This window comes from Mesoplodon bidens (genome assembly GCF_964165515.1).
Source record: "Mesoplodon bidens genome assembly, chromosome: 11".
In the NCBI taxonomy this organism is placed as follows: Eukaryota; Metazoa; Chordata; class Mammalia; order Artiodactyla; family Ziphiidae; genus Mesoplodon; species Mesoplodon bidens.
The window spans coordinates 55,651,344-55,666,657 of NC_138167.1; the positions used below are offsets into that span (position 1 = coordinate 55,651,344).

The 15,314-nt window shown below is 37.1% G+C and overlaps 1 protein-coding gene across 7 annotated transcripts in view; it reads right to left on the reverse strand.

Moving 5' to 3' along the window:
• LRRK2 (leucine rich repeat kinase 2) overlaps window positions 1-15,042 on the reverse strand; it is a 142,494-nt gene extending 127,452 nt beyond the window's left edge. For all 7 annotated transcript variants that reach the window (XM_081249269.1, XM_081249267.1, XM_081249265.1 and 4 more), the window contains exons 1-6: window positions 14,761-15,042; window positions 14,396-14,481; window positions 9,880-9,989; window positions 7,300-7,388; window positions 3,863-3,997; window positions 1,385-1,519 (exon numbers count right to left, since the gene is read on the reverse strand). In XM_081249269.1, the coding sequence (XP_081105395.1) occupies window positions 1,385-1,519; window positions 3,863-3,997; window positions 7,300-7,388; window positions 9,880-9,989; window positions 14,396-14,481; window positions 14,761-14,914 (709 nt within the window). In that variant the 5' untranslated portion in view covers window positions 14,915-15,042. The remainder of the gene's footprint in view (window positions 1-1,384; window positions 1,520-3,862; window positions 3,998-7,299; window positions 7,389-9,879; window positions 9,990-14,395; window positions 14,482-14,760) is intronic.
• Between the last annotated feature and the right edge of the window lie 272 nt (window positions 15,043-15,314).

Sequence of the window (15,314 nt, forward strand, 5' to 3'; positions counted from 1 at the left end):
GTTATGGTGATGTGGGTGGAAAAGAATGAATTTCAAAACAACCAGCACAAAATAAATAAATAAATGTATAGCCAAGGAAAGGTAAAATGAAGAATATATTCAGTTTGTTGGCAGTAGATGACTCAGAGAAGTTTAAACTCCATTTCCTATTATTGTTCTGCCCCATCTACTTCTAAGAGTTTAACTTTCCATGGATAAGAAAATGATGGATTTTATAACCATTATTAAGAAAGGGCATTCTTTCACAAGATGATTAGTCTCACATCTGTGAGATTTCTATGTCTGAAACCATATATGCATATTATATATAATAAGCTACATATGTATGAAATATAAAGCATGTAGTAATACTGTCAGTGTTTTAACCACACTTACTACATTACATTACCAGGTGCTAGTCTACATTTTTCACATTATTTAACTGATTTAATCCTCACAACTTCACATGTGTGAAGATGAAATTATTACCAGATAAATGCATGTGTAAATCCTGTACAAGCCCAAACAGGTAATACATGAAATACAGAATGCTCATGTGAAGTTACAAAACAGAAGTAATAGAAATCTGATGTATTATTTTAGTCCATTAGTATTCACTGGTAGCATACACAGCAAATTAATTTCTTCTTATTTGTACTTTTTTTGTTATAAAAGTGGCTAGATTTCATATCATCACCCAAATGCTAAACAAGAATCACAATAAAGTTCCAACTCCTTCCTGTGGCTTTTCAGGCCCTAGGATCTGGTTATGTCTCCAGCCTCATCCACTGACTCTCATCAAGCCCTTCCCCTACCTCCATGAAGTGGCACAGGAGCAGATGCTCAGGGCTCTCCATGTGTATTACACACACGCATGCGTGCACACACTTATAAATACAGTTTACTGAGCTACTTTTATCCTCTTGATTCCTCTATGCTCTCTTTTGCTCCAGGATCTTTACGCTTAGGATGCCCACTGCCTGGGATACTGCCTGCACTTCTACTTCACTTCACACCTCTCCGCACACAAAGCTCTCCTCATCATTCAAGACTCTGCTGAGAGATCTTGCCTCACTCCCTGTTTGTTCTCAAAACCCTAGGTACTTCTGCCAACACTTGCCCTATAATACTTCGTAATCACTTCCATGCTTATCTGTATCTTGTGGGGTACTATGGGGTCAGAAAGGAAACATGTTTATATTTTCTGCTACTGTTTCTCCAGCACCAAGCCCAGAGCCAGTAGCAGTACAGCATCAATAAATAAAAATTTATTAAGTGAATAAATGAATGAGTTTAGCATCTACAAGTTTCTAAATAATAAAAATATTTTTGAAACACACTCAGAAAGAAGATATATTGTAATTTTTCAGATTCAAAAATGAAACCATGTATGCAGGCTACTTACAAGGAATTGCTAGGGAATATAAACAGTGCAGTACATGAAACACAATTTCCTCTTCATCTTTAAAATGTTTTAATGTACTTAGCAATATCATATAATCTTTATTCTCAACAAATTCAGTCAGTTGCTCCTCTGAAACTAAAAAATGAAAGACAAAATACCGAAAGAGCTCAAACATGATATAAAATTTTAATTACTCAAAAATATAATATTCATGATGATTAGATAAGACAGTAGATACAACAAACATAAATTAAAAATTATAGTTTAGCAAAGAGCCCTTCCTAGGAATTTTATAATGGGGAAAAAAGCTATTGAGGTTAAAATAATTGTTTTGACCCATATTAGTTATTCCATGTTTTGAAATGTAGTGACCAAACAGTTCTCAGAAAAATAAAATTATTTACAATTTCACTTGAAAGATTCTAGAGAAAACTAATCAATGAATAATAAAGATGGCCGACTGAAGTGAACATATGACAATACTTAAAAAGGAGTGATTAATGGTACATTGTTGAAGGGCAGTTCAGCTAAATGCATGAGTTCAAGAGGAATGAACTTTAGCAAATAACAAGTAATTAGACTTCGAAATACTTTATCTTAATGGTCTTGACTTCATCAGAGATCAAAAATTGTCATCATTAATTTTCATAATTAAAGTCTTGAGATCAAGCCAATGAGTTTCATTTGGAGTCATTTTATTGGGTGGGAACCTCAAAAACATGTATAAAAATCTGGTTTATCTAGCCTGAGAAGGACACTGACATAAATGTTAGTGTCACTCTTCATAATCAACATTACTTTTTGCTGTTCAACTTTACACCAACAGTCCATATGATATAATGTGAAATTGACTGGGTTCTTCTAATAAATGAGAAGTATCACCAAACCTTCTCATTTTATGAAACAGCTTCCAGAGCATAGTTTCAAATTTTGAGAATTAACTTTACACATGCCACTAAGTCCTGGGGAACTTCATATTCTTGAAAACTTCAGAAATGTTTCTACTCTACATTTACAATCACAATACTGTCAGCACTGATCTATCAAATAAGATCATCTTTTTAACATTCCCTGGTGCTTCTTCATGTGTCCTAGATGGATCCCACAATGCCGGTGAGTGATGCTAACCCTTATTTCATGAATAAGAATGTGCTCCTTAAACTGCAGCACAGAAGATTATAAGCCCTCAAGACAGTAATTCCTCAAACTCTATTCTGCCCAATTCTTATCAAAAGCTTAGTTTCAAGATATGACATTTAGAGAAGACAGCCTGAAAGACATGCAGTTCCTCCATTCCTCTCTTCCACCACCAGAGAGCTGAGCCCCATGCCCATGCTGTTCTGACTCTTGATAGAATCTCTTTCACTGAAATACACTGTGCTCCTTGCAAACTGTATGTATTTTATCAACTTATCCAGGGAAACCCAAGGGAGTATTTTCTCAAGTCTCCCATGAGACTGATTGCTTCTTGTGATTAATGAGTTTACTTTTATCTCAAGTAACTTTGTAACCAATGATGTTTACCTCTTTGCCTGATAGGAAGCAAAGAACCAAATTTCTGGTCCATCCCTTCGCAAAGATACAGGATCTGAAGTAAGCAGTAAATTTAACCTAGCTTCATATCATTTTCCCTTCACCCATTTCCTCATTCATTTTTCTTTTCCTCTAATGTATTATAAATACCTATAAGCTATTTGAAGTCCTTCTGGAATAAGACAGGGAATTAAACAGTAGAATTTCCATTCCTGGAGCTTCCAGAAACTAGAGTAGGTAAACTGATATGAACACAGGGCCCACATACGTTATTCTTATCCTAAACTCCTAGCACTCTTGGCTCTCATAATGACACAAAAGGTGCTCTCAAAAACTGTGGTAAATTGAACTGTAATGGAGATAACTAGCTGTGTACTCTCCGGCAGGTTGCTCATTTCACTTCTCTGATCCATTTCCTCATCAAGCCAGTGGAAGGACTAAAGGTTCCAACCAACTATAAAATTACATGGTTATCTCTGTCATCATTCTCAGTGTCATGTGATAAAATACATATTAGTCTTTTTCCTAAGGGACACTTTGTAAACCTCTTGGTTCTTTATCCAGAGCCTTTAGCAATTTCTAAAACTCTGGTGATGACTTAACATCATAAACCCAAACTTAACCTATGCTTGGCTTCACAGTATTACTTTTTCTTCCTTAACTCCTACACGTACAGTTTGCAAAGTGAACCTATGCCTTGTTAAGCAATGGAAGAAAGTTTACTACAATTGCATAATTGATAATCCATGAATGAAATTCATTCTGCAAAAACAAGCAATATTTCTGAATTAACTCCATTACTTATCTTTGACTGACAATCCAACTTTTAATAAATAGTACAATTTCAGATATTTTCTTATTATCATAATTATTTCCTACTTATCCCACTATAAACCCTTTCTTCTTATATAAATATCAAAATAAAGAATTTGACATTTTAAATACCTCTCTCAAACAGCACATGTAAAGCTTTGCATCCAAGTTTCTGGACTTCGTCATTGGCTGAAAATGTGCGCATGGCATCAAAAATTAACAAGAAAATATCATTTTCTTCATCCAATATCAGCAAAGTGATTTTACCTATTTCAAAGAGAACAATATGCTCCAAGTAAATAGCTGCTTTAACATTTAATGTCTTCATTTCTACATGAGGGCTATGAATGGTTTGTGGACTTCTCTTTTTGATGAACCACTTAATTGCCCCAGATGTTAGACCTATCAAGCTTTACAGTCTTTCTAAATGAGATAAATTCCCAGTACACTTTACCATAACTCTTGTGATTCCCAATCAATACCCATAGCCAAGACCTCTTGCCCCGAATTCCTGAAACATTTCTACCTGCCTCTTAGACCACACCATCTGAATACTCCATGGCCACCCAAACCTAGCCTACCCCAGTTCCATCTCTTCATCAATAACCACCATCCAATAGTTACCAGAGAAACTACAGTCATCTTCCTTCTTTCATCCTCCCTCTCTCTTCTCATTCTCTGACTAGCCAAAGAATCAACTCATTACCAAGTCCTTCAAGTCCAACTTCTAAATATCTCAAAAACTCCTTTTGAACTAGGCCCCTCCATTTCTGTCTTGTTCAGGACCCCAACACTTCTCACCTAGAATGCAAACACAATTGCATAATTGCTCTGGTAGGCCCAAATCCCTACCTAACTAGTTTACCTGCTGCATTATATTTCTAAAACACAAATGGGATCTGTAAATCCCTTGCTGAAGTCTTCTAAGGCCTTCTCGCACTCCTCAGTCTGACAAACAAGACTTTTCACAGACTACGTGTATCTCATCAGCCTCACGTCCCTCCCTGCACTACTGACTCCAAACATGCTAAACTCCTTGCTCATCACAAACACATTTCTTTTGATATCTTTTTGCACTTGCACTAGCTTTATGGAATGCCTTTGCCATTTCCTGCACCAAATATGATCCTACCTTAAATCAAGAAATAACACAAACAGTACCTATTCTGTCAATAAAAACTGTGGGAGTGGCAGTCGTAACAAACATTTCTACAGCACATAACATGTCAGACATAGGTTGAAGTATTGATAGTTCACTCTAACACGTGTAAACCACCACAACAACGTGAGGTAGGTGCAATCCTCATGTTAGATAGAGATAAGGAAACTGAGGCACAGAAGTGATGCAGTGACTTTGCCCAAAGTAGAACAAATAAGAGGCAGAGCTGGATTAAAATTAAAGCAGGTCATGACCATGCTCTTAACTCCTACAAATGAGCTTAGCTGCTCTCTTCTCTTTGTTCCTATGGTGGTTTTCTTCATATCTCTGTTAGAGTACTTTCCTCGTTACATTGAAATCATTTCTTTAAATGCTTTTTATCTGTTTGTCAGTGCTGTCCAATTCTGTAGCCACCAATCACATGAGGCTACTTAAACTCAAATTTAAATCAATTAAAATTAAATAAAATTAAAATTCACTTTCTCACATTTCCAATGTTCAACCACCACATGTGGCTACTTGTCATGATTTTGAACGTATACAACATTTCCTTCATTGCAAAAAGTTATATTGGACAGTGGTGCAGGACTGTGAACTTCTACATTGTAGGAACTTTGCCTCACCTGTCTGAGAGTTCTCTAGCAGCCAGCACAGCAGTAAATGCCCAATAACTATTACCTCAGTTAACAAATAAGCCAAACAAAAAAATGATTCATAAATTAGCCTCTAATAAGTACCTGAAATGGACTCTAAAACACATTACAAACTTTCCTAAAAGCTCAAAATTCTTAATGTTACGTGGAAGAAATTAACTAGTCTTTTCAAAACACATGTCAAATTACTATTTGTCTACATGCTGCTAACCTTGATATATTCATGTTGGGAGATTTCTCAAATTCATAAACCTCCTGTCCATTGCCAAATGGAGAATAAATCTTTACCTCCCCACCCCCACCAAAAAAAAAGATCCCAAGGATGAGTTTAAATAAATCATGGTTAAGACTAGTTAGTACCCATTATATATTTTAATAAAAGGCTCTGGTGAAGTGGTGAGTACCTTCTGGCCTTTCCTATCCCTCTTCAGTTCATTCTCTGATCTTCACCCTCTTTCTTCCTTTCTCTTTCTCCTATTGGACCTTCATCACTTAGCATGGCCAATGAGGGCCTTTAAAAATCTTACCACCCACACATCCAGCCCCTCTCAGGCCTCTGCAACGCTGCACATGCTGTTTTCTTGACCTAAAGCACCCTTCACACTTTGAAGGAAATCCACCCTATCCTTCATGCTTAGCTTCCCTGAAAGGAGCCTTTCTTCTCAGAACCTTACATCATAGCAAGTGTCTGTCACAGCAATGATCACAACTATTGCACCACAGCAACATTCTTTGTTTTCAGGTCCATTATCCTCCAAGTATAAGTTTACTCAGGGAAAGAACCTGACATGTGAAATCAGACCCTGGTTCTACTAGTTTTTGGCTGAGGTAATCTCTCTATGCTTCAGTGTTCTCTAGAAAACTGAGATAAAATACTAAACTCAAGGGATGTTTTGAGGATTATGCTTTTAAAAGCATATTAAGTATTTTACATGCTAAGCCTAGCATTTAGCAAGCACTCAAGAAGAAATGTTATATATTTTTATTATGACATATTACTATTATGTCATACTCTAGAGCATATATTATAGAAAACATATTAGAGATATAATGAAGTGCAATACGGTCATGACAAGGACATGTATGGCTAACAAACTAATGAGAATGTGAGATGTGGGACCAGATCTGAGAAGCAAAGCTGGTGACAGACATTAGATTTGGGAGTAATATATAAGGCGTTGTTTAAGGCCAAGATGTTGGGTGGTATTTTTGAGAGAAAAAGTGTAGAGAAAAGAGATAAGGAAAGAAAATGGAGGGGATTCCCTGGTGGCGCGATGGTTAAGAATCTGCCTGCCAATGCAGGGGACACAGGTTTGGGCCCTGGTCCAGGAAGACCCCCACATGTCACAGAGCAATAAAGCCCGCGCGCCGCAACTACTGAGCCTGTGCTCTAGAGCCCGCAAGCCACAACTACTGAGCCCACATGCCACAACTACTGAAGCCCACGCATCTAGAGCCCATGCTCCACAACAAAGAGAAGTCATCCAGTGAGAAGCCCACACACTCAATGAAAAGTAGCCCCTGCTCCCCGCAACTAGAGAAAGCCTGTGCCCAGCAACGAAGACCCAATGCAGCCAAAAATAAATAAATAAATTTATTTTTTTTAAAAAGGAAAATGGAAACACAGAATTTTGGAAATCATCAATATTGAGGTTATATTATGTGATTATACTTTAAACAAAAAACATCAAAACACATTTAGCAAATGATTTTAAATGTTTTTTTGAGTCAACATTAAAAATGTGTGTATATACTACCTGAAGTTAGGAGAAGATCTAAGGCCTTCAATCCAACTGTTGACAGGTTGACACTGGCATTATGAACTGTTAACATTTTAACAATCAGTCTGTAATTAAAAACAAAGATCAAGATCATACCTAGATGTTTGCTCTTTCAGATATTGTTTTTTACTCACCTACATTTTTATTCATCTCATTGTATTTCATTCCCTATATTAAAGCTAGTGTATTTTTTCTCCCTGTAAACCTGAGTCAGGTTTACGATGATTAACAGGGAATTATTATGAGTCTCAATAGAAAAGTTATAACTTTTTCCTCTAAATATTCAAATTCAATTATTAACTATTTCACCCAATTCTATATCCAAAATAATATTGAGTTATATGCACCAAGGGATCAATCATTTTATATGTGATACAAACTTGTGAATTATATGTTATACACATTGATATTATTATAGAGAGATATAATTAAAATGTTAGCTTGTATATAAAAACTAACCATTTGAATATTTATATTATTGATTTTTACTATTTTTGAAAGAGAAATTGATATTTTATAACAGAAAGTGAACCTAGTCTATCAATAGTATTCAATTAGTTCAAATGCATTAAATTTGAGCCCCTGAGTTATCAATTCTAAAATATACAATCTTAGGCTTCCCTGGTGGCACAGTGGTTGAGACTCCGCCTGCCGATGCAGGGGACATGGGTTCGTGCTCTGGTCTGGGAAGATCCCACATGCCGCGGAGCGGCTGGGCCCGTGAGCCATGGCCGCTGAGCCTGTGCGTCCGGAGCCTGTGCTCCGCAACGGGAGAGGCCACAACAGTGAGAGGCCCGCATACCGAAAAAATATATATATATACAGTCTTTAGTCTATTCCTACCCCAGTGCTGTTTGGCTTTCTATTGTTAGGAGAAGAGAGAGCCTCCATGGCTTCACCTAGATCCAAGAAACGGCACGTGGTCTCCAGGTGGTGAGGTGAGGAATTGAGAGACCATGTCCTTTGACTCTGTCAATTCTCCTCCTACCTATGCTGCCCCTACCTCTCCCTGCACCACTCCCACTATTCCTGACTTCAACACCACACAAGAGATTTCTTCTTTAGTACTGTAAGCCTTTGGGGAGATAAAAGTCCTTGAATATAAGGAGATATGTTTTACAATAAATATTTGCTGGTAATGATCTAATATGCTCCACTGTAGAGAGAGTGTGTCTACACTGTTCACACTACTTCTGGCCTAAAGGAGTGTAATACCTGACGAACAGAAGATGAATGAATAATGAGTGACCAAATAAATGAGTGAATGAAACTCCCTGTAGAAACGCTTAGGTAAGTTAATTTGAACATTTGGTTTATACCAGAATATGACTAGATGAGTTTTCCATTGCTCCCTAAAGTTATAGATGGCTAATCTTTGGGGATCTTGGAAATTCTCATCCAAACCAAGGGACACATAACATTACAACTACTAATTGCAGGCATATTTTGTCTAATTCCTCATTAAATGCAGTATTCTTTACTACTGACTCATAGAATTTCAGAGATTAGTTTGGAGATGAGAGCACCTATTAACTGTAAATAGTCTCTTTTCAAAGCACAGTCTTTAGATTCTAGAAACCGAAGAACAGCAACACATGTTTATCAAAGATGGAAAAATGTATAAGCACAGACATGCTCGCCTATGAACAAACAGCTCTGATTTGTCAAAATCTGCAGCCACAGTTAATACTAATAAATAATGCAAAGATGTAAAATTTAGTTTTGCTTTAAATTACATTTTCCACAAGCAATATGCCTTTGGAAGCAATTAGTATTCACTTCTCTGTGGTAAAGAAAAGTCACATTAGGTATAAAGAACACCTAAAGTTGATGACAGAAGATATTTTCTTAAATGTCAAGAAACAAAGTTATCCAAAAAGGATTTTCCTAGAAACACATTTTTTTTCAGAAAAGTTTTTCTTAACTAATTATGGCTAAAGAAGTAGTCTCATTAAAGAAGTCATTATGTTGCAAACTGCAATAATATAGCTGGTAAATAGCTATCAAGATTTGGCTGCAGATGTGCTGAAAGATAATTTCCTCTTTTTTCTTCATTTTGAAAGCTGTAGTTTAAGCTCATTAAATATATATGTATGAATATACATAAATGTACTTTTTAAAGACAGTAAAGCATAAACTTCTAAATTACTATTTATAGAACTAACATTTTAGTTCCCATATTTTTGTTTTGAAGAAGTAGTGGTTTGTCAGTTCTACTATTAAAAAGTAAAAGAAGAAAAAAAAATCTTTCCTTAGTTTGAATTCATAAGCAGTCATTAACAATCTACAACTTAATCAATTGTATACCTATTATTAAATTACTAAAATAATAACAACACCTGACTTCTTACCTCAAATGTTAGTTTTCTAATTCAAATAGATTATAGACTTCTGAGTCAAAAGCTCTCTATAAATGTAAATCATTGATTCAAGGAAAACTATATGTATTTTAAAGGATTTTACTAGATTGGCTTGGATTGCAAATATAATGTATCAAGGGAACGGTTGTCATATGTACAGATAAATATTCAATGGAGTTTGTTTTTGCATACTTACTGGTGAACCCCTAGGACTTCCCAATCATGTCCAATATCCTGGGGACCCATTAAGCTTTGCATTGTATTTGGACAGATTTCTATTAATTTGCATAAAAGTGACCAACCCACCTAAAAACAAGAAAGACAAATATTCACATTTAAAAAAAAACCAAACAAATAGAATATATTCAGTCAAAGAATCTCTTCATTCTTAATAGAATAAGTGGCTACATTATTTGAAAATAGTTATTTTAAAACAAAATGATACTCTAAAAAGGCTGAGAAAAGCAACTCATATACTTAGAATACATCTTTCTTCAAAAATCTACTGAAAAGGCATACAAAAAATATTATAACATTTCTGAATAATGAAGGCAATAGACTGCCTATTGTCTATATAAAAGGAAATAAAACACTCGAAAAAATAGTTTTAGAGGACACACCAAAATTATGAAGTACAGGAAAGGCTATTCTCAGGGCTTCGTACTTTTTAAGGCATATCTACCTGACAGATTTCCTTCTAAATATTTAGTACTTTAATTATAAGAAGAAATGAAGTAGTTTGGAATGGAGGATTAGGGGAAGTTGGAGATTTTGATGGCAAAGTGTAAGTTATCAGGAAAGACTGCTCCCCAGATAATGGAGCTAGAAAAAATAGCAAAAGAAGTAGCATCATGTGATGACAATGTAACATCTTTCACAGGTAAAAGAGAAAGGCACTATGAGATAGAGAGGAGGTAGAATTTCTCAGTGGATCCCTCTAGATTTCTTCCATACACCTAAATATGAGCTGTTGAGGTCTAGACATCACAAGTGTCCCTGAACTCTCTCACATTTCCAAATTAAGTATGATCTTCCTGATGCATTTTAAATATGCCTTCGTTCAGCTCATTTATACATGATGCCAACTTGAATAAGCTGCTCTTTACTTCTGAAAAAAATACATTTTTTTCAGTACGATATTTTAATTCCAAACTGGAGATTAAATTTAACTCACTTTTCCTGTTATAGTTTCCTCCCCAAATTTAAGGACTCTTCAATTCTTTCTACTATATTACAGAACTAAACTTGATATGGTCAGAAAAAGAAAATAGAAAATGCATATACATGCAGATCTAGAGATTAATGAAAAAGTGCCTAAGCACGATGTGTGATAAATACCAATATAATATGAATCCTGAAAGCAGGATTCGCTAGAATTACTCAGGGAAGAATATAATACAGAAAAGGTAGGATTTGAGCCAGATTTCAAAAGAATTATAAATTTGGTCACTCAAAATAGGGAAATGGAAACTTCTAATACTGATGAGTTGTGAGGAAGTAAAGTAAGATGTTAAATGGTGAGGAGGCTGCCAAAGAGGGGCCCATTGCTAAATGAGACTGGATACGTGAGTTGGAGCTGAGTGGTACAGAGGGTTGAGTGAAAAGGGGAGAAATCTCTATGCAACCAAAAAGGAATAATGGCACGTTTCCTACTTGTTTACAGGAATAAACAAGGGGTATTTAATAAGATAAAAGTGATTACATAAGATCTCTTTACAATATTATTTCCAGATCTTTTCTGGATTAAGCATGAATTGCTTTACTCTGTCATCACTTTCTCTTACACGATTTCAAATTCCTTGAAAAGGAAGCAATTTCTGACAGCTATTTTTGCCTATATTTAAGTAGACAACCTCCTCCACATAAGCTGAACAGATATTGACAATCTGGATGTCATAGAAACTGGCTATTTTTGTGCTTTCATAAAATCATCAAGACTTTTTTCCCCAAGTATTTCAAAAATTAACATTTGGAACAGTTTCTGGTGGGAAATATAAAATCATAAATCACACAGGATGCTATACTCATCTCTGCACCTGCATGGCTGACTCAAGGAGAAAACCTGTTTTGTTTTGCTTGATGAAGCAGCGGCATCAGTAATTGCTTTGCAAAAAGACTGAGGCAACTGAGCTTCCAAGATTAAATAGAATTGCTAGCAGCAAAGCAGAGGTAACAATTGATCCATTAATGTATTCAATTAAAAGCTTATCTTTCAAAAAGAGAAGACTCCCATCCTGTACAGTTATAATACAATTAAATTGGTAGTTTCACTTTATTATAATTATTCTGTAAACTCAAGTATCTAAGTAATGCACAATGGGAAAGAGTGTAGGGGTTAAAGAAAATTTTAGTCACTTTCATATATTTCACTCACTTACATCAAGGTGGAAACTGTGTGGATAAAGAGAAGTAACGTAAATTGAAGAACACAGAGAAATGATCAGATGACTTACAGGAAAAGAAATTTATAAGACAGCAGCCTAACTACCAATTCTCAAAAAATTGTGATTTATTAAGGAGAACTAATAAAATATGAAAAGACATTGAAAATAAAAATTCAGAGTCTGGAATATCATGTTAAATGAATTCTGAAAACAAACCTTCTATTTACTTTTGAAGGGTACTTTACCTTAACTCCTTAAATTCATCAAGTGCTTTTAATTCAGCACCTCCAGCTGATTCAAGATATAAAGCTTTAAAGAATATCTATACTAATTTCACCAGTAATATGAAGAAATCTGAAGGAAAAACTTTTTTTTCTTTTAAGTGGAGTATTAAAATATCAGTAGAGCTACCCCACTCCACATCCCTTTGATAAGATCAATGATAATTTAAATCGATAATGTCATTGTGTGTAGCACGGCCACAGTATTTGTACCATACCATGGTACTTTTTACTTGCGCAAAAATCTTATGATATCAGCACCTACTCTATGATGGAAAAAGATTCTGAAGGTGTGTGAAGCTTGAGTCCTGACTCTGTCACTAGCTCTGCGATCCTAAATGAGCTACTTATTCTGAGGAAAAAACATTCAGTGAGATTTCTGAGAGGATAGTGAGAGTCCAGCGAGAATCAAATGATATAATATACATAATGTCCTTTGTAGATTAATATTTTGTGCTGAGACTAATAATTCTATTCCATTAAATTACCAAATCAAAAGACAATTCCTTATTTTCATTTATCTCTGGTACCTACTGGGCAAGGATATTGAGTGCCAGTCATAACTACTCCAAACAAACATGTCCAGGCTCAGGCAGTTTCTAAAATGAAGAAGAATTAGGTGGTGGGAATGTTGCAGGCTTCCCTGGATTCTCAAGTCTAGCACTGCCTCCTCTAGACCCTGCAGACCGAAGGTCACCCGGGGCCCAATTGTTCTGAGTTGTACCTGGCAGAGGAGACTCTACCAAGAACAGAATCCAAGTAACGGAGGCTGCCAGACAAGGCACTTTGGAACACCAAAGCAGAGGCAAGTAAGAAGGATGATGTGGGTGGAGAGTAGCAAGCACGATAGGTCAGTGCCAGGGAGTGACTCATGTTTCATGGGCAAAATTCAGACATTGGGTGTTAAAAAGAACAGTGTCTTTATCATGCCTCCATTTTTTCATGATCTTTGCTAACAGCCTGAAAATCAATAGTCAGATGGGAAATATTTCAGTTGAAGAAAAATAAAAGTAACCATTTATCTGAGATATAAACATCTTCATATAAAAGAAGCTAGATATATGTTTCACCCAAACTAGACATAGCTAGACACAGAGATTAGCATAAGATAGACAGATACAGACTTAAGAGATCCAGATAATTCTTACATCTGTCTAGCCTCTCAAGTAGGTATTAAGAAACACTGCACCTCGATAGAGTTCAAAGTTCAATTCTCTTTCCCTTCAGGATCTAACATGCAAATGAAAAAAGTAATTTCAGTTCCCCAAATCTCAATATCTACAAAGGAAGTTAACCTTAGGCAGTAATTTTGTTTTGACTGTAAATCATCCTTAATTATCGTCTTAAGGCTCCTTTTTAAATATATCTAAGATATGTAACAAATTTCTGGGTTTCCTACGGTGCAGATTCTAAGATTCATTTTTACATTCATTTTATATGAAAACGGTTGAGAAGTATAGATTTAAACTTATAGGGGAATCCTAAAACATCACTCTCTTTAGATGATACAAGGTGTACTACAACTAAAGAAGGTTAGAAATCTGTCTTCAAGTTTAAAAAAAAAGAAAACCTTAAACCTATGAGAGTTTGCCAGTAACTTCATTTTATTAATTTAATTATTATTAGTTCTATTACTGTTCATTATTCCCCTTTCCCAAACTATTCACAATTGTGTCATCTGTAGGACATGCTGCACATTGGGAAGATTCTTAGAATAATTTTATTTAAGCACTGATGAACTAGCCATCTAGCCAATGTCAGAACTAAACCTCAATCCATTATTATTCCCCTCCCACCACCATCCATATTCTGTCAGCCGATTGTATAAACTTACTTCTTAAATACAATTAGGGAGCACACAGTTGGCCCTCTTACACCGTTAACATTTGATAATGATTTGAAAACGCTTCCATCTTAAAACCACAGTCAGCAGTTTGTCAGGACAAATCTCAGAAATAACCCAGAACTCTGGTTATAGAATATTAATAGAAAAACACCTATTTCCAATGAGAAGGGGAAATGGGAGAAATGAAAACAATTCCTTTACCTGCTGCACACTAGCGACTCTCATATACGAGTCCAAGACGATCAACAGAGGCACGTGGACATTTTTGTCTTGAAATAACTTGGAGGCTGGAAAAGAAGGGGGTTAGGGAAAAGTAGCAAAGTCACGATTCATGGCACCCCTTTTAAGTCTGAAAAGGAGGGAGAAAGCAAAAGAAGTGAGCTCAAGACCTTCCTAGAATTGTCAGCTCTTTTCTGCCCTAAGGAGTAGAGAGTTTGCGGCTTCTCAAGAATCCACGTTTGTGCGGCCACAAAGTTCGGGGGGAGAAAGTTTGTGAAAAAGGCCAGGGGGGGAAGGGGGGCCGGGGCGGGGGACGGTAAAGGGACAGTTCCCTGGAAAACGATTACCGTGGTCGGCGTAAGTGAACACGAGCATATCCTCCAGGATTTGGACCAGCGTCTCTATCTGTTTTCCTTCCTGGACATTGTTCAGCCTGACTATCAACTTCTTCAGAGTTTCCTCATCCTCCTCCTCGCTCTCCTGGCAGCTGCCACTGGCCATGACCGACCCTGCTCCAAACCGGCCGCCCCTCCCGCACCAAGGCCGGCCGCTCCGGTCAGAAGACGAGCCCAGCTCACCGCCCGCAACCAGCGCTCCCGGCTGACCCCATCTGCACCCACGCCCGCCCATTTATGCGAAGGCGGCGGCTCCGCGTCCGGCGCCGCCCTCCCCCGCCCGCTCCCTCTCCTCCTCTGCTTCCCCCTCCCCCACCCAGGGCCAAAACACAGTTCTGGGGCCTTCGAGAGGTTCGGCTGAGGTGCGGTGCCCGCCGAACCGTGGCAGGCGGGTAGGACGCAGCAAGAGCCCGCTCGGCCCGGGTGACAGTGGCCGTGGCCCCCGCGCCGGCCGAGACGGGACCCCGGGCCGGCGCAGCCTCCCGAGACCGGATCCCGCTCTCCGC